At 40.4% G+C, this 19356-nt stretch overlaps 1 protein-coding gene across 2 annotated transcripts in view; it reads right to left on the bottom strand.

The window, feature by feature from the left end:
- The window catches only part of uxs1 (UDP-glucuronate decarboxylase 1), a 46282-nt gene extending 45111 nt beyond the window's left edge, over positions 1 to 1171 (bottom strand). The window contains exon 1 of one of the 2 annotated variants that reach the window (XM_029125886.2): positions 426 to 1171. In XM_029125886.2, coding sequence (XP_028981719.1) covers positions 426 to 516 — 91 coding nt within the window. In that variant the 5' untranslated portion in view covers positions 517 to 1171. The remainder of the gene's footprint in view (positions 1 to 425) is intronic. The other variant, XM_034286768.1, reaches the window with a different exon arrangement.
- Positions 1172 to 19356: the final 18185 nt, after the last annotated feature.

The raw sequence follows: 19356 nt of genomic DNA, 5'->3' as shown, positions 1-19356 counted from the left end.
GCCACTGTCTGAAACTTGGACCCGAGTGAAATTATTTGTCACAACATTTGTTCTAATAGTTGTTTGATAAATTACGCTTTTTTTCTTTCACCATTTTCAGAAGTTTTACAAAAACCAAAGAGTCTGACATATTTCTCCGATATTCAAATATTACGAAAACTTCTGCCACTAAGTTAGAAAAGAACAATAAAAGAGTTAAGCCACTAGACATTTAATGTTCATTCAAAATTTTAAGAGAACTTTTACAACTATCACCTACCGTACATCCCTTTAGAACAATGTAAACAAGTCTTTCATGTCACAATTGTTGCTTAGAACGAAGGAAGGAAAAGACCCAAGTCAAATCAGTGATTTTACAATACAGCTGAACTTCTCCAACACAATAGGTCAAGGTTTTATATTATAAACGGGCGTATTACACTTACAGGCAATGTAGGCGATCAACGCGAGGGCGACCAGAAGCTTCATCATCCTTCGGTTTAGTCCTGATATCACCCAGATGACTCGCTTCATCATCTGCTCAATGCAACATCTAACCCGGAAGCACGCGAGGCTCCGGTTTATAACATCTCAGTACCACGGACCAAAATGCGTGCGTCTGGATTCTAGATCGAGTTTTTTGCTGATTACCTAATAGACTTCTGGCAAATTAACGCGTGGTAATATTACACGTAGGACTTAGGACTGGATATAGATTACTACGTGGCTACCTCCTGTACGTTATAAACAAAGCTAGCTAGTTAGCTTAGCACACTGTTTCAAACTCACTGCCAGTTGTGCCTTATCATCTCTGTGCGCCGTGGTACGACTATCAACATCAATGCAGTAATCCTAGCAAACTTCCAATTCAGCATATCTTTCCATTAATACTGTATATCGCTCGGCGACCACTGAATAAATTAGCTCTTAAGCTATCTGCCTTGTCACACACACATAACATTAGCGTGCTACTACTTTATTTAACAATATACGCTCTATCTTTCATCAAGGATTACGTCAGTAAAGTTTTCTAACAACCGTCGAATAAAAAAGTTAATAATAAATATGTCTTTGCTAATTTGTAACTTAACCTAATAAAACTACACAATTTAGAATATTTCCCTCATGGGCCGACAGACGACAAGCCATGGCCATTGAGTATTCCAGTCCTCGATTGAGCAGCCTGCCGCGGTAGCAGATTCAATAATGGATTTTTGTAAGTAAATATGTGGCCTTTTGATAATTTATTTGACTATATAAATCATATTAATATTATACATTCTGCTAAATTCCCAAGCAAAACCACAACTGTTTTATGTATAAATTGCGATTTGGTAGGATGAACTTTAAACCTACGTGTTACGCGTACTAAATGTAGAGAACAGAATCATTCACCGCATGCACAGTGGCTCATTCATAAAACTTTTGCACAGTTGAGTAATTTTCCACACCCATTAGGGCGTTTCTCTGTTCCATGCCTTGTTGTATAAACTGTCTCTCCCCAGTTTATACCAGGTCTTAGTTTTTATAATTCTCATTTCCGGTTTTGTTCATTCGATAATTATTCAACAAGTGAATTCCAACTGAGAACCGTTTTCAAGGATGACCTGGCCTATGGCTGCGACAGGACAACACACCTAGCCACGTGAATAGTGGGCAGTGTGTACATCACACCAGTACATGCGATATCTAAATACATGTTTGGCCATCCAACACCTTTCTGTCTAGGTACAACTATTTGTGTTTTGTTTCAGTTTTTTAAATGTGACATTTGTGGTTGTGCTCTGTCTTGAGGTACAATAACAAAATAATATAAGATCACATGAACTTCCTCTTGTACTTACAAAAGTACTCATTAAATGTACAGAGAAAAAAATTGCTTGCTGACCAGTTTAGAATATAGTCCAGAACCAGAACGGCAGGCAATAAGCAACTATGTAGGAAATGTATTAAACATTCAGTTGCTATGTTTAACCAATAATCCATGAGAGAAGAGGGGGGTATTATGAAAGCCATTGTATACCACAGCTATACCAAAGTTATGACTAAAAGTATTCTTTGTTGTTCTAAGTGCATTGATTTTTAATTTTTTCTTCCATATATTCCTCCATCTCGAAATTTATGTCAAATTTGCGAATATGGCCTCAATGCAAAAATGAATTAGAAGATTGAAACATGCACGCTCCGATGTTCTGCTTCATGCTATTCTGCCTTTTATCTCACTGCTGTTTGAAGCAGGAGGTATTTGCTGGAACTTACGCACCTGAGGAGAGTGTACTCCCCAGTGACAACCAGGTTTGAGCTTGTAGGATTGCATGTACTGACCATCCTTTGTCCAGACATCGACAAAAGCAGGTAAAGAGAGATTGGCCCTAATCTTTTGTTCAGATGAACAACAGACGACAAAAACACAGAGGATGGTTTAACACTAAAAACAAATAGTATTTTTGGAATAATACATGTTTTATTTTGCCTCCCAATTGAAATCAGCCCCCCCCCCCCCCCCCCCACACACACGTGTTTGAGACATATGATGACAGTTAACCATGAAGTAATTAATTCATGGTGGTTTTCATGGACTGTTGTACATTTTCAATTTACTTGACAGCATGCGCACAGCATGTTCAAAGTGTTCCTTGCCTTGGTCAGCGATGCGTCAAAACTCCCACAGAGGCTAGATTTATTGATTAATAAAAGGACAGAATTTGTTTGTTTTCTATCATCAGCTTGACGGAAATGGCTCTTCTTTCACATCTTTTTTAATTAACTATTTAATGTTCAGTGGAAGAAACATAGAGACACACAGACACCCTCACACTCTTCACATTCTCAGATCATTTAATTATTTGTACTACACTGTCCCATCATAAAAAATATGGAGGAAAGAACTATGGACCTGTATGTCAGAAACAGAAGTACATTTGCACATTCTCAAAATGTTCATGGGGTTACTGCTGCGGTGAGTGCAAGTAGTGATGGCCAAAAGAGCCTTCATTAGCGTTATTTTAGCGGCAGGATATTATACTGACAGCGCTCAGATTTTCTTTATCACAATAAAAGCCATCATTGAAATTTATAAGGCAATATAGTTAACAATCTGTAAAAGAGAAAAGACAAAAACAACATTGGAATGGACATTTAACATATAATGATTGTTAACTATATTACCATTTATATCTCAATGATGGCTTTTATTTCGAAAAATGAAATTTGCGTTAGCGCTGCTAGCATAATATCCTGCTGCTAGAAGAACAGTATTGAAGCTTCAAATGGCCATCACTAAATGGAAGATAATACAGCTCTGGAAAAAATGTAGGACCACTGCACCTTTTTCTTTCCTTTCCAAAAAAGTTGAAAAGGAAGGTTTTGAGTGAGGAACAGAAGGGTTAAAATTAAGAGACCACTGCAAATTGAACGCTTCTGTTCCCCACTCAAAACTTTCCTTTTCAACTTTTTTGGAAAACAAAGAAAAAGGTGCAGTGGTGTCTTAATTTATTCCAGAGCTGTATATAGAACACACACATCCTTCATATACAACAAACGTTTACATACAACACATGTTTACATACAACACATGTTTACACACAACACATGTTTACATACAACACGTTTACACACAACACACGTTTACATACAATGCTTGTTAAGGTCGACTGGGATGTCATTATTTTTTCAATGGCAGTGATGGTGTTGGATACAAAGACAAGGAGATTATTAATACATAACGACCCATAGGCCTCATTATCGGGAAAGTAAGCATTTTTTCTTCCACAGACTCTATACTACCCACTTTTGGATTGGAAATGAAATGATTAGTATAAAGGTTATAGTAGATAGTATAGATTATCTGCTTATTTTTTATGGTATTGTCTCTTGGAATCTGCCTTTGGTGTCTGTCAGCAGTAAAAGCAAATACCACCAAACAGATTGCACTTAACACATGATGAAGATGCCCAGAGTCTGAGGTCAAAGGGTCATAAGATATCAGGCAGTTATTGGATGCAAAGGACATGTGACCAAATGCTGAGCTAATTCTGAGTGCTCAGTATCTCAACAAAACATAGGTAATGGTGACATTCATTGTATTGGTTTCAGCAGTGGCCTCACGCACCAGTTCACCTGCACAGGTTTGTCAGTCTATGCAGTGGAACACTGGTGTCTGGAAATCTACTGAATCTCTACACTCAAGCTATTTTCACTTGTTCAATCAATCAGTTGCCAGAAAGTGTTCTTACAGATACCCAGTCTGAAACTCCTAAGAGCAAGCAATGACAGAATTGATGCACAGTGGCTAGAAAACCCCCATAGTAGGGTCCATACCCAGAAAGCACTGAATTCATTGGTGTTTCCAAGGAAACATATCTGAATGATACTCTCATTATCCTTTGTGAGGTTGTGTAATGTGTGGCGATGAGCCTAAGAAACCTTTGGTTGCCATTCTCTCAAAACCCTTTTATACCTCAGCTCTACTTTACACAAGGCTCTCTCATCACCTGCCTCACTCTCCCAGTGTCCTTCGCTACAAGGTGGCCGCTGTCTTGCCATGGAAGTCATTACATTTACTAAGGCTTGCTCAATGTCAACAATCATTGCAGTATAAATCAGCTTCCATTAAAACGACATGGAAGTAATGATTGGGTAGAAAGAAAATAATTGTATTTCTGTGCACAGTTCCTCTGAGCTGTAGCGCCTCTGAATACTCCATCTGTACAGGATTTTACCCCATCACATTTTGAACTTCGATGTTTGGTGAATTTTCTCTCCCCCTACCAAAAAATTATGATGGTTTTATCTATGAATTAAAAAAATCCTTGTCAATCCCTAAAGCAACCTTTTTAACAGGTATGTGGCTATTCGTGAAGAGCCAGTCACAGGGTTACTAGTATCTACTAACCTCCTAGGAATAATCACAAGAATTGAGCAATTTCTAACAAGACTGAAGATGAACTTGCGCTGGGACTACGTAGTCTGCAGAACCTATAACACAAAATTATCTCAGAATTCTCCCAAATCCTTCTATTAAAGTTAGATAGTTTTGACAAAATACTTATTAAACTGGTTTAGTTGCGTCGATTGTAGGTGCTGAAGAAGCCAGTCGCAGGAGTTTGAGGAAGAAACTAGTTGTATTACTTAATTTCAAACACTGTATGGTAAACAAACTGAGCATGGCGTTGTTGTTTATTTTACTACCAGAAAAATAACGCATTTTATTTTTCATAACCGGAAAACCAGATCACATTGATAGTTTACTCCTCCCTCCCCACGTGAGCCAGCCCTTAAATGAGGACAGTAGGGGTCACATCCAAGTACTGGTGATGTTACTCACCTTTGGCCGGTCAGGTTGGGGTACAGCTGTCTAGCTGTTACACAGGAGCATGATCTGGTGCAAGACATACACTTTCTTCCCTTTTTTTGAATTACGCTTGAAACAAAATGAAAATATGCAACGCAGATTAAATGAAATGATGAAAATAATACCAGGATGTGCAATTTGATTCATGCTATTGTCTTTGAACAATTTCACATGTTAAACTTTTGTCATCCTAATTACGATGTCTCCCAAAAGCTTTGCCACTGGACACACCAATTACTCAAATAGTTTCAAGCATTCATGTTCCAAGCCCAAATGTTGTGGCCAAAACATCGGGGAAGCTGAAGCACAGACGATATGAATTGCTTTCTGCGTACTCTACATCGAATGACCCAGGCAGAAACAAGAATACTGGTAGCTACTACCCCTGTCACATCTTGGCATGGCAGGCTTGCAGGCTTGCTGTGCCAGTGAGATCCAACTCCCCCTCTCTCCCTCATTTGGAGCATGGACACCTGTTTCACATTATTGCCTCACCTGTGTTCCTGATCACAGACCCTATTTAAGTTCTTCCTTTCCCATTGTATCTTGTCTTTGTTTGTTTGGTGTCAGCCATATGTTTAGGTTATTAAGTCTTTTCTAGTTGTGTAGTGTTTCTTACTACACAAAGGGTAGGCAATAAACCTTAGCAAGAGCATTGATATTTTTAGGGGAAACTGCATCCCTCGGTCCGTAAAATATTTAGTCTGGTCCACTCAGTGGCAGTTGGTAAATAAATGGTTTATCAGATAAAATACGCAGCTACACTGGGATGGGTCTCCATAAACAGTCGTAACAAAATGTATCACATTAAGTAGTTTTTTCTTCAGATCATTCACCAGTATACTGCTAGATCATTCACAAGTATCACGTCAGGATTTGCTGAGTCATGCTAACAGCCAGCTGTACAGTTCATGCATACGTCTGCTAGCCCAATGCCAGGGTTCCCTATCAGGTTACGACCAGAGGCAATATTTTAAATGCCTGGCCTTGTGACGCAAGAATGAGACCCAGAGTACAGAGCCCAAGATAATCCAGGCCATAGATAAAACAACACAAGATAAACTGAGGTCATAGAGCCCCTATACATAAGAAAGGAGCCATTTTGGAACAATCTTAGCTGGAACCTGTTCTAAACAAGCTCAACCATATTAACAAACAAATCCATTTGAGATAGTTTTCAATAATGTATTAATTTAAGACAGGGGCGACTGGTCATTAAGGGCATGTGGGGCACAGCCCCACCTGTTGTCAACAGAAAGAACTGCAACAAAATTGTTATTTTAATTTCTCAAAGATTACTTCCTATAATTTATTATCTATGAATATAGCATCTTCTTAAATTGCATATCATTTGTTTTAGGATTTTATTTCATGTTCATTGGTCCCTGTCTTGCTGCTTCAGATTGCGTTCTGCAGATTCAAGTTTGCAGTAGTAGGGCATAGGCTAAGCGTGAATGTAGGGCTAGCCCCTCTCTCACAATGCAATGTACATTGTACATGTGAAAATATTAATATGCATGCTCAGAATGTTAGTGTGATCAATGTAGATCACACAAATTTGATGCCAAGTGGGGCTGACAGCCGGTAGCCCCACTACAGTGTCATTTCATATTTCAGACCTGATTGGCTATCTGTCTGTCACCAACATTAGTCGGCAAGTAGAGCGAGGAGGGTAGATTGTCTTAGCTAGCTTGTTAGCTTCACAAACGCCAGATAACGCCAGATAAAGTGGATTTAATTCCTTGAGCTCCAGTTTGAAACCCTTAATTTGGAGGAGAAACTTGAAGTAAAGAGACTTGGTGCCCATTAACCACAGGATATTGTCATCACTCAAACTGCTGGTAAAAGTAACCGCGGGTTTAACATTAAGTGGTTTTTGGAAAAAAAAGTGGCTAACGGTTAGAATACAGAAGAAGGCACTCTTCTGTTTTCCATGTCTGCTATTTGGTGGAGATGGTACTTGGTCGAGGATTTAAAACATCTTTCTGAAAGGATTGCATGAGATCAGGAGTCATCTGGACAATGCTGTGAATTTGGGCTTACTTGGAAGGGTAAATGTCACAGCCCAAGTTGACAGTGCATACAGGCGCTCCATTTAGCAGCATAACAAACAGGTGGAGGAAAACAGGTACGTTCTCAGTCGGATCATAACGTATTAAACTGTGTGGAACCGCACTGTGGGGGCACGACGAGTCGGTGGACTTCCTGAATCCTGGAATATTCAGATGCGAGACTTCAGAGCCATTATGATGTTGAGCCCATCTTCAAAGGGACATCTAGCAATGTACAAATCAAACTGTTAGAGAGTATGTATGAAGTGTACAGGGAGGAGAGAGCCAAGCAAGTGGACGAGACATAATTTGTTGCCATACAGGCAGATGATTCAACTGATGTCTCCTGTAAATCACATGGTGGTTGTGTTGCGATACATGTTGCCTGACAATACAGTGACAGAGAGGTTTTTGGAGTTTGTGGAAGTCAAAGATAAAACTGGACTCTGCCTCTCTAATAGCATCAAGGGTGTGCTAGAACCACTGAAGCTGAGAGAAAACTGATCGCTCAGATTTATGATGGTGCGGCTGTAATGAGTGGAAACGTCTGAGGGGTACAGACGCTAATGAAAGAGACATGCCCAGTTTGTTCACTGCTATGATCACCAGCTGAACCTGATCTTGCAGCAACTTTGTTCAGCATGGATGAGCAGATTTAACTGCTTTTACCACCTTTTTCTCTGGCGCTCCAAAACGGCACTTGCTGAGGCAACACAGAGACGCACTCCAAGGCCACTAGCTGTACGATGGAACATTAAAAGTAGAACTGTCAATGCAGTTTGGGAAAACCGTGCTTCTCCTGTGTATGGAGGACATACACACACAACCAGGATGGGATGAGGCCACCATAAGTGAGGCATTCAGCCTGTCAAAAAAACTCTGGGACCGATCCTTACTGCAGCTACTGGAATTTCTTTCTTCCTTATGCCAGAAGTTGATGTTTAAAGTTGCTGTTTAGCAGTGCGCTCACCCGTTTCAAGGAGAATGTCCAGAATATGCGGAAGCAAATTGATGAATGGGCTGCCACAGTTCACGATGGAACAGACGAGCCAGGCCGACGAGTAACCATCACAGCGCCGTTGATGAAGGAGGCATGCGACATAGTCATCTCCCAGGTGGAGCAGAGGTTTCCACAAAGTGACCACCTGATCGCTGCCAAGCTGGTTGACAGCTCGCTCTTCCCACAGTTTGTCCTGTCATTCCCTACATCTGAGCTTGACTGTGCGGTGAAACAATGGCCTCCAGGATACGAGGAAAAGTTGAAGTCTGAGCTGACCACTCTGTACCACCACACTGAGCTTCACACTGGTAAGACGGCCCTGTCTCTGTTAAGATCCATCCATGAGAACAACCTAGAGGAGGCTTTTGCTGAGACCGTCACTCTGCTGAAAATTATCATAACAACATCTATGATGACATCCGAGTCAGAGAGGAACTTTTCCATCTTGAAGAGGGTAAAATCCTTCACTCGCAATACCATAGGACAGCCACATGATATTTTATCGTCCTGCCTTTGTGGTGCTGGTCTGTGCATTGGTCATATTTTTGCGCTGGATCAATTGATATAGATGGTGACAAGTGTCAGTGTGTCCATGCTTATCTATTAAGCCTGTTGTCATAGAATGGATCTGTATCCCTGAAGTTGTCTTTCCACTTCGTTGTGGCCTTCAGTGGTGTTGAGCTCATTGCTGTTCGCGTATGGCCCTGTAGGCACATTGGTTCTGAGCTTGGTTGCATTCTTAATTTGCATTCCTAATTTTAGGTCCTATTACCAATGTTACAGTGGTAATTTTACACGTGTGTGAGAGAAGGAGAGCAATTACGCAAGAAGGTCTCTCTCTCTCTCTCTCCAGTATGTGTACTACAACACCTGGTAGAAGCAAGCCGCTCTGTCATTAAAAGTGATTTGTGGAGCCAAGCTGTTTGTTGATGTGTTAAATAAACACATCAGTAGCAAGAGGGAGTTTTGTATATTTCTTTACTTCCAATAAAAATCTGCTAGAATTTTACATTATAATATATGTATATATTGTATATGTATGCATTGTACATAAACATATTATAATTTAATTATATAAAATAAAATTTTTGTTACAGTATGCTAAACAGAGCTAGCTAGCTTGCTGAATTTGGTTCGTTACATAGTCATTGGAGGACAGAACGGGGCAGAAAGCTAGGCTACTTCTTCTGGACAAAAGCTACCCAACATCGCCATCTGCTGATTATACACATTAATAACGTTATTTAATTATGTTAACATATTGCCTTTGTAAAGTATTACTGATTAAAATGGAATAAACCTCCCTCGTATCGTTTGACTTTATGGCAAGATTGCGGATCTACTGGGACGTCTGAACTATTTGTCCGAGCTAGCGCTTTATCTATGCTCCAAACATTAGAGACAAATATAGAGATTAAGAAATACAAAGTAGTAATGTAGACACACATTTATAACACTTAATAAAGTCTATGTATTATGGGACTCACAATACTGACTGTCTTAATTCAACTGATTGGATTATACTGCTATTATACTCATACAATTTTACAACTCTTAGCCAATCGTGCACCTTCAAAAAAACATCAGCTGCTGTCCTTGTAGTTCAGTTCCCTGCCACTTAGTTGTGATATTCCGTTCGGCTGGTCCCGGCCTACTCCGCTGCCGAATCCCCTACAACGTCGCATCGAAGCAGCGTAGTAAACTCTCTTCACTTGCCGCGGGTGAAACGTGGTCCACGATATTTTCTGTAACCACACCCGGCAGTAAATGTTTTGCTTCGCTTGTTGTATTAGATGTATTTGCAACTATACAGCTTTCTGCCGGGCCGCTACCCGGAAGCGCCCAAGAAGAGCAAGTGCGTCTGACTAAATATTGTTGTTAAAATATTGATGTTAAATAGCGTAGTGGTTAGACGCAGATTGCTACCCAGTAGACGGGGTATCAACACTGGCTTTGGACAAGAAAGATTACTTGTCTACAAGCATCAGTAGTTACACAAATTAAAACAAGCCAAAAGGATAATCCAGCCGCATAGCCCGAGTTGACCGGGGAGGCAGGAAATCCACAACAATGCGATCCCGTTCACACGGCTTTGAAATGCAGAACTAATATGCACTTGTAAGGATGCCGTTAGGTTATTTGCGTCTCAATATGAAGGTGTTAAATAACACCTATCGACCAAGCAGCAATTGAATATGAACTATCGTGACTTATGCAAAACAATTTTGTTCCAGATATAAACTGAAAGACATGGCTTAATGGTTTCCAGGGTTTCTGATGTTGCAGCTTTTTGGTGTTAAATGCAAAGCTAAATGCCACAAACAGGACCCTTGCATAGGTTCCTGGATTGTGTTATAGGATAGTGTAAGTAATTGATTGACTTTAATCCATCACCTTAAGGTTTCCCACGGTTGGTTTAATCAACTATTAATTAAATTATGCTTTTTTGTTTTCGATGATCATGGTTTTACCTATTTTGTGCTATATAATGGAATCATGGATTATGACTATTACATTTAAAAATTGGAAAATGTGGTTGGGTGATGAAGGACCACTAATTCAATAGATGCATTATTAGGTGCTGATGATGGCCGTTGAGCAACCACCACAAGGGTGTCCAGTCAGAACAAGGAGATGGTATTCCAGTTTAAACACTTTCCTGGTGATCTACGAAGGCGCGCACACACATATATCCGACTTCCAATAGCACACTTCCTCATAGTAACTGTGTTATCACTGTGAGGTGCACAGAGAATGGTGAACAGTGATTGGCTGATACAACTGAAGTGGCATGAGGATACCACTGACTTCAGCTACAGGACAAGACTTTGAAATGCTTAGGAAGGATTCAGGTTTGTATCAAATGCCTCCACACTCCCGTCTGTTTTATACAGTAACCTAACGTAGCTGTTATTCTCCTTAGTGTCACACTGTCAAGAGATGGTGGACCCACCAGGATCAGAAATCCTCTACTGGGAGACATAAAGACACTGCCAATAAATGTGGTGCTTTTAAGACCAAATGTATGGGCCATGACTTTTCTCCAATCAAGCGCTGCCCTTACCTAATCTTAGTAATGGACAGATTTGCCTGATAGGAGAGTATTTTTATTTTAAATGAGGACATTTTGAGGTTGAAAATATGTACTTGGACTGCATGTATATTTTGAACGGAATCACCATCATCATGAACAACGGGAAAATTTAATAATTACTCAGACGACTTGGCTGTCACCTACCGCAATTTTGCTCTCACAAATGCTCAAAATCCGCCCATTGTACAAGCCTCCACACAGTACCTCTGTAGTCATACATATCCTGTTTAATATCCCTTGCTATCGTGGGAAAAGCTTCAAACATCCACTTCTGGACATCCACGGCCCCACATAAGCAGCTTAAATCATATTTTCAATGAGTGTCCTCGTACAACACTTAAGATCATATTGGAAGCATCTGTCATAAAATAATATAAAAAATAATAATTAAACATAAGATATTTTTAAGCATTAAACTAATGTGATTCTGTGAAGCGTTCATGGCTCAAGCAATTTGTATCAACATCTTTGTGTAATTCTGGCTTAATACAAGGATACATTTGCCCTCCTGAGGGTGAAGGGAACAGGCTGTGTTGTAATCTCAGATGGATGTTTGGGACCGTAGACTGTGATGTTTGGTTCCGTAGACTGTGCTGTTTGGTTCCGTAGACTGTGCTGTTTGATTCCGTAGACTGTGCTGTTTGGTACAGTAGACTGTGATGTTTGGTTCCGTAGACTGTGCTGTTTGGTTCCGTAGACTGTGCTGTTTGGTTCCGTAGACTGTGCTGTTTGGTACAGTAGACTGTGCTGTTTGGTTCCGTAGACTGTGCTGTTTGGTACAGTAGACTGTGCTGTTTGGTTCCGTAGACTGTGCTGTTTGGTTCCGTAGACTGTGCTGTTTGGTTCCGTAGACTGTGCTGTTTGGTACAGTAGACTGTCCTGTTTGGTAGCTGCTGTATATCCTTTGACATCATTTGCTAAATTAATAAGATAACTTCATACAAAGCAAGAGTAACTGATCCAAAATTAGGTTATACAGTAATTAAATGTACATTTAAAATAAATATACAACCATGTATCCCAAAAAGTTGGGACGCTGTGTAAAATGGAAATAAAAACAGAAAGCAATAATGTGCAAATCATTTAAACCCTACATTTAATAGGAAAGTACAAAGACAACATTTTAAATGTTGAAACTGGGACATTTTATTGTTTCTTGTAAAATATGTGCCCACTTTGAATTTGATGCCAGCAACATCAACAAAGCTGGGACAGGACTGGAAATGTTTTGTAATGCTAAAAGAAACCTGGTGGAACATCTCACAACTAATTAGGTTAATTGGCAACAGGTCAGTAACATAATTGGGTATAAAAAGAGCATCCCAGAGAGGATGAGACTTTTCAGAAGTAAAGATGGGGAGGGGTTCACCACTCTGTGAAAGACTGCGAAGGCAAATAGTGCAACAATTTTAGAATAATGTTTCAGGCAGCACTGCATTAAAAGCAGACAATTCTGGTGTGGAAATCGCCGCATGGGCTCAAAAACACTTCGGAAAACCACTGTCTGTGACCACAGTATGTCGCTGCATCCACAAATGCAAGTTAAAAGTGTACTATGCAAAGAAGAGACCATATAAAAACAATACCGCCGCCTTCTCTAGTCCTAGGCCTGACTGAGGCCAGGTGGAAAACTGTCCAGTGGCCTGGAATCATGGCCACCGTGTCCTCCAGACTAACGAGGAGAGGGACCATCTGGCTTGTTTTCAGGGCACAGTTCAAAAGCCAGCATCCGTGATGGTATGGGGGTGCATTAGTGCATATGGCATGAGTGACGTGCATATCTGTTAAGGCACCATTAATGCTGAACAATATATACAGGTTTGGGAGCAACATATGCTGGCATCCAGACAAGATATTTTTCAGTGAAGACCTTGCATTTTTCAGCAAGAGAATGCCAAACTACATTCTGCCTGTATTACAATAGCATGGCTCCATGGGAAAAGAGTCCAGGTGCTAAACTGTCCTGCCTGCAGCCCAGACCTGTCACCCAATGAAAATATTTGGCACATTATGGAACAAAAAATACCACAAAGGAGACTGAACTGTTCAGCAGCTGAAATCCTATATCAAGCAAGAATGGGAAACATTTCACTTTCAAAACTATAGCAATTGGTCTCCTAAGGTCCCCTAACGCTTACAGAGTGTTGTTAAAATAAGAGGTGATGCAACACAGTGGTTAAACATGCCCCTGGCTCAACGTTTTTGAAACATGTTGCTAATAATACCTAAAATGGGCCATGTTCAAAACCTTGAAACATGTTGATATTTATTTGGACTTTCGCTCACATAAACAACATCATGGTTAATACTAGAAAGACACTTTTATTAATGCTTTTTTTTTTTTAGAGACGGAAGAAATAAGAGGGCACGAAAAGGGGAGAAAAATAATGATGGAAGTATTTTCGCCTTCATGAACACTGATTCTTCCTGGAAATCACTGGGTTTTGATTGGGTTTTTGATGGAACATTGGAGTCATTCTTGAACTAGAGTGACATTTGGCCATGACATTCTGGGGGGAGAAACGTTTTCTTGATTCTTCTTATACCTTGCCTTTTTCTTTCTAGCTATTATTGTAGCTGATGGCATTACCTATAATTATGCTAATTTGTTCTTAGCATACTTACCTGGTAAAACGACCACTATCAGTTCTCAAAAATCTGAAATACAGCACCTAATCCAACGATGCTGAAATGTTAGGACAAAATAATTATATTTCTGTAACTGTACTGAAATAGTCAGCAAAGCAGGAAAAACGAACCTGCCGAGGGGAAGGAACACCTACTTGGACTTCAAAGAATGAACAGTCATACTGTCCTGCAGCGTAAAGGACATCTGTTTACCCAATGTGGGCAGTGGGCTTGTGAGAGGAGGGAGTTATGAGAATACATAGTCAATAACACGCTCATTAGAATCTCATCTGCAACAACACCATCTGCAATTCCAAACCCAATTCTCTTCGAAGCCTGAGCTCTTTTATCAGAGTCACGTGGAAGATAACCTTTCAGAGGGATTACGGCATCAGGTTGAATTTTCAGGTATGGAACAGAAGTTAGATTTACGTCTCTCTCTGTGACCAATTCTTCAGAAAGCCTGACATCATACTCCGCGGACCACCTGTTCCTACTTACGGTGCAGCCAAATGTGCAGAGGATGCAGGAAATTATTTTGCACTGCCTTTTTTGTCTTTCATTTTTGTCAAATGGATAATAAAAAGCAGAAGCACAGCACACTCACAAAAAAACAATCAAACTAGATGCTAGGTCACAGTATGGTGGCGAGAACGCACTCTCTCCAATATCAGCACCTGGCCAACGGCCCCCAGGAAGAACCAGCTGACGCGGGGCTGTGAAATGGGGCCCTTGAACACAGCTCAGTTGCTATCTCTGAACACAGCTCAGTTGCTATCTCTGAACACAGCTCAGTTGCTATCTCTGAACACAGCTCAGTTGCTATCTCTGAACACAGCTCAGTTGCTATCTCTGAACACAGCTGCCACCTCTTGACGAGGCACACCTGGCCCAATCATGCCTCATCAGCGGACCGCTAAAAGGGCCTCTGGGGGGTGGGGGGTTATGCTTGTACCTGCCCACTGTGTTTCTTTTTTTGTTAAAATATGCACAGTGCCCAGAACAGTGTCCGTTTTCTGTCTCTCCCCATTACAGTATCTAGCACCCACACCCTCACACACACACACACACACACACACACAAACAAACAACCCTTAAAATGTACTATCCACAACAGTCATGCAACGTTCTTGCTGAAGCAACGACGTGACAAGATGCAATGCAATCTCCATCTAATCTTATCAAATCCCATTGCTGCAGAGATTACAGCCTATAATCCCGAGACACAGTGTTCTGATAAGACTCACGACTACTGAGCTCTGTTCTGTTAGTCAGATAAATCCTTGGTGGTAATTACGCAGACTGACCTCTGTGTCCCCCTGGGTTTCACCTTGGGTTTCACCACTGCAGCTCAGCTGACTGTTTGTTTTCAGCAGTGTTTCACCATCCAAACCCATCCACGGGCTCGTTCGCCCATAGAGCACAACCACACTCAATACACCCACCGCCGAAAGAAATGAGCGTTGATTCCTGTTCAGGGTAGTCATGAGGTCAGAGGTTAGCGAACGACACACATTGAATCTGAACACGGGGGGCGGGGGTGTGTTCCAATCAGCGGCTGAATGGCTAACTGGGACCCTATTCAACACCGGTCACCAACATTCCTTAACATGCCGTCCTCTGCGTCTGAGCCAAGGCCTCTGGAAACGTGGAAAGGCTCTGGATGTGTGAAGGTGGGGACCAATTACTGAGCAGGAACACTCTCTCTCACACACGATTTAAGGTAGTGAACTGTGTAGGGAATTGGGTTTCACTTTGAACTCAGTGTGTTACTGGTTGGTAGTCTGTTCGAGGGACTTTGAGGTTCTGTCTCCCTGCCATCAGGGTCTCAAGGGGTCCTGCTGCCCCCAGTGTGTCAGCACTACCATAGACCTGTAGGAACAGAAACATCCAAACATGACTGGAGTAAAAAATACAGGAGACTTGAGGATACATGAGACTACAGTACATCAGGTCAGTGTGAATGATTTCCCTCAACAACAGAATTAGTTATTATGAGTTCTGGGTCCCAAATTACATCCCATTCTCTTAATTGTGCGCTACTTCAGAACAGGAATCGGCATGCAGGACTGATCAACTTCCTGCTCCCTGCAGAAGTAATGGGTTAATGTTGTGTTGATTTCTCCTATTGATTACTTGGAATTTAGCTCTTCTCAAACCACCATGGAAAGTTTTCTCACTGGAAAGTAGTATTCCATTCAGTTCTATTATTTGGCATTTGTATTGGTCTGCTGCACATACCTCTGGCCAAAAGTGCTATCTGGATTAGCAGAAGTTTAATAAGAAAGACTGTCATGCCACTTTACCTCTTTCGTCTCCATGGCTACAAAAGGAAAAATAGAAAGATATGTATTTTACTATAGCATTCTGTGGTTCATTCTCTTGCAAAATGCCAATAGTGTAAATTCTGAGAGAGCTTTTGATCCCCTGCTTAAAAATTATGCTCAGTTGTCATGACAATAGTGAGTTACATTGCCTCATTGTCACCATCCGCATCACGTCATGATTTCGAACATGCAAAGCCACGCCCAATCGTTTGGGCAAACATCGGTTCATCCCATAGACACCTATTCAAAATTGGATGCTGAGATTAGAGATGAAAAGGATACTGTAGAATGGCCCTCTACATCTGTTCAGTGTAATATTGTACAGCTTGTATATTGTCTAAACACTTTTTCCAAAATACAACATTTCTATATGCTGTTCTCCATGGACCATCATGGCATGAATACATTTCAATTACTCTTTGTAGGGAATGACCACTGTGTCTATCTGTTGTCAAGTAAGTATGTGTCAAAATGTGGAGGATTGCAGGAAGGTGTTTCAAAATGTGAATTTCTCCTGGCTACGGAAACACTGACCCCTGACCTTTTGGTTCCTTCCCCAATGTGTGACTGGCATTCACCCTTGTGATTACCTGTTATGTGTTGACATTTTAAGCTGAGCTTTGTGCAAGGTGGAATGCAATGTTTCAAAATGTAATTTGTAGGAAATGTAATTGGCACATTCCAGGTTTCATGCGACTGGTTTCATGGACGTGGGTGTAAATATCACTTCGAAATGCAAGAAAGAGCGGATAATTCACAATGCAATCGCTGTGAAGTGTTGCTTGTATTACTAGGGATGATGCATTCAAGTGCTAGACAATGAAATTAAGTGATTTTAAAAACTAATAGAACAGGAGAGTGCCTAAAGGATGTGTTCATAAAATGTTTCTCCAAACATTTATTATTGGGTTATTGCTTGGTTACTTTGAAAAAAAGTAAACATGTAGTTAATCCGTACAAAGTACAATACCTGCCAGAACAATATCATTATCTACATCAGTCCAGTGTTCATTTGTTTCACCATATGTATCAGTTTGCACACAAGGTCCAACTGAACGTGTTTGAAGGTGTTTGGAGTTGCAATTACAAGCGCCTGTGGCATTTAGTGCTGACTGCCTTGCTCAAGGACATTTTTATCTTGCCTGGTCATGGATTCAAACTATCACCTTTCAACTCTGAAACACCAAACTAACCCCGAGTCCTAGGAGCACATTTGAATGAAAAGCTTTACTAGTAAAGGGTTAAAAGGGAGGTCAATTATTATGAAAGGTCATGTCAGCTTCTATGGCAACAACTATCCTCATATGTCCTCCTAACATTAACACAATAAGAATAACCAATTAGAATTGTTGTTGATCTTGTTCAGTATCAGAGAAAATAAAACAAGAAAAAAGTAAAATAAAATACATGAATAAACGCTTCCAGGATAAGTTATGATAATGGTACAGTATGCATTAAATAATGGAGGGAATGACGAATTTTATTCATTTTCCACCAGCAACCTATTAGTGGATGAAGATGGGAATTTAGATGGAACAATATTTACAAAATCAAGACTATGCTTTGCATGTCACTCCGTTGCATACTGGTAAAGAGGACAGACTGTGACTGTGAATGAACTGAGCTACTTAAATGGCAAGTAATGGAGTCACTTAATATTAACCTAAAGAGCTACAGTAATATGAAAGGGTACAACCTCCGGGAATGTCTTTTAAAAATGTATTTGGACTTATATATACTATTGTCAGATAAATGAAACTTGATAACAAATGACACTGAAAGAGTATAATTTGGAATAATGTATTCATCCAAAAAACTGAAATACAATTTCATTGTGTTGAACAAATAAGAATATCCCCAGCTTCATTAGCTGGTGTTTGGCTGAAATAACTTCCTTTAGTCATTTTTGAAAACTATATCAGCCTGTGACATTGACTGGATTTAATTAATGCCTCTATTCTTTCCAATATTGCTTCAACTATGTCATGTTTAAGAGTTTTCTTGTCCCTCCACATTACTTCAATAGGAATGAAATCTAGGCTTTGCCTGCACCCTTACAGAAGCCATTTGTTGTAGATTTGTTGTAGATTTGCTTGTCCTGTGGCAAGATCCCTGTTTGGTTCAGCTTCAGCTTTGTGACAGATGGCCTCACATACTTCTGGTACAATGGTACAAAGATTGTAAGTTTGCCAGGTCCTAAACCATAATGCCACTACCTCCATGCTTTATGGTGAGTATGAGGTTCTTTTGGTCAATGGTAGTTTTCATCAAACATGCAGTCTAACATTGTGGCTCAACAACTCCACCTTGACTCATCTGTCCAGGGAACATTCTTCCAGTAGTTTTGGTCTTTACTCAGGTGTTGTCTGGCCAATTTCAGTCATGCCGTCTCTGTTCCTGACTCGTTCTCTTTCTCACAGTTGACTCACGCATTTTGACATTGATTTCTTCACGTTACCTTAGGGTTCTTAGAAACTTCTATTAAGATCTTTTGGTCAGTTCTTGTGCTGAATGTGCTGGGACAACCTGTCCTGTGTTGACTGCCAGTGGTCTGTTCATTGCACCTGATTTAAACTTTTATGTGATGGTAATGATTGAGGTGTGCTAACTTTTTCTGTGTAAGGAAAATGCATTTTTGCTTATTTTAATTGCATAACTGATTTACATTTTTAGGATTTCTTGGGAAGTTTTGTGGTTGGAAGTTAAAATATCCATGAAGTATTTAACATATCATGCTATGTTACAGATCATTCCAGTTAAATATACAGAGATTGCGAAGTGTCCTCTCCTAGGGTCGGCATATCTGTGCCAAATGTGGGCTTTGTTCATTAGTGACCACGCCACATTTCACTAGATATGATGAAACTGCAACATGATCATTATATTCTCCATCTGAATAATTTTAAAGTGTGACTTCCACTTGG

The sequence above is a fragment of the Esox lucius genome, chromosome 16, assembly GCF_011004845.1.
Source record: "Esox lucius isolate fEsoLuc1 chromosome 16, fEsoLuc1.pri, whole genome shotgun sequence".
Classification (NCBI taxonomy): domain Eukaryota; kingdom Metazoa; phylum Chordata; class Actinopteri; order Esociformes; family Esocidae; genus Esox; species Esox lucius.
Note: the sequence above shows the minus strand (reverse complement) of the source record. Positions and strands in the feature narration are given on the sequence as shown.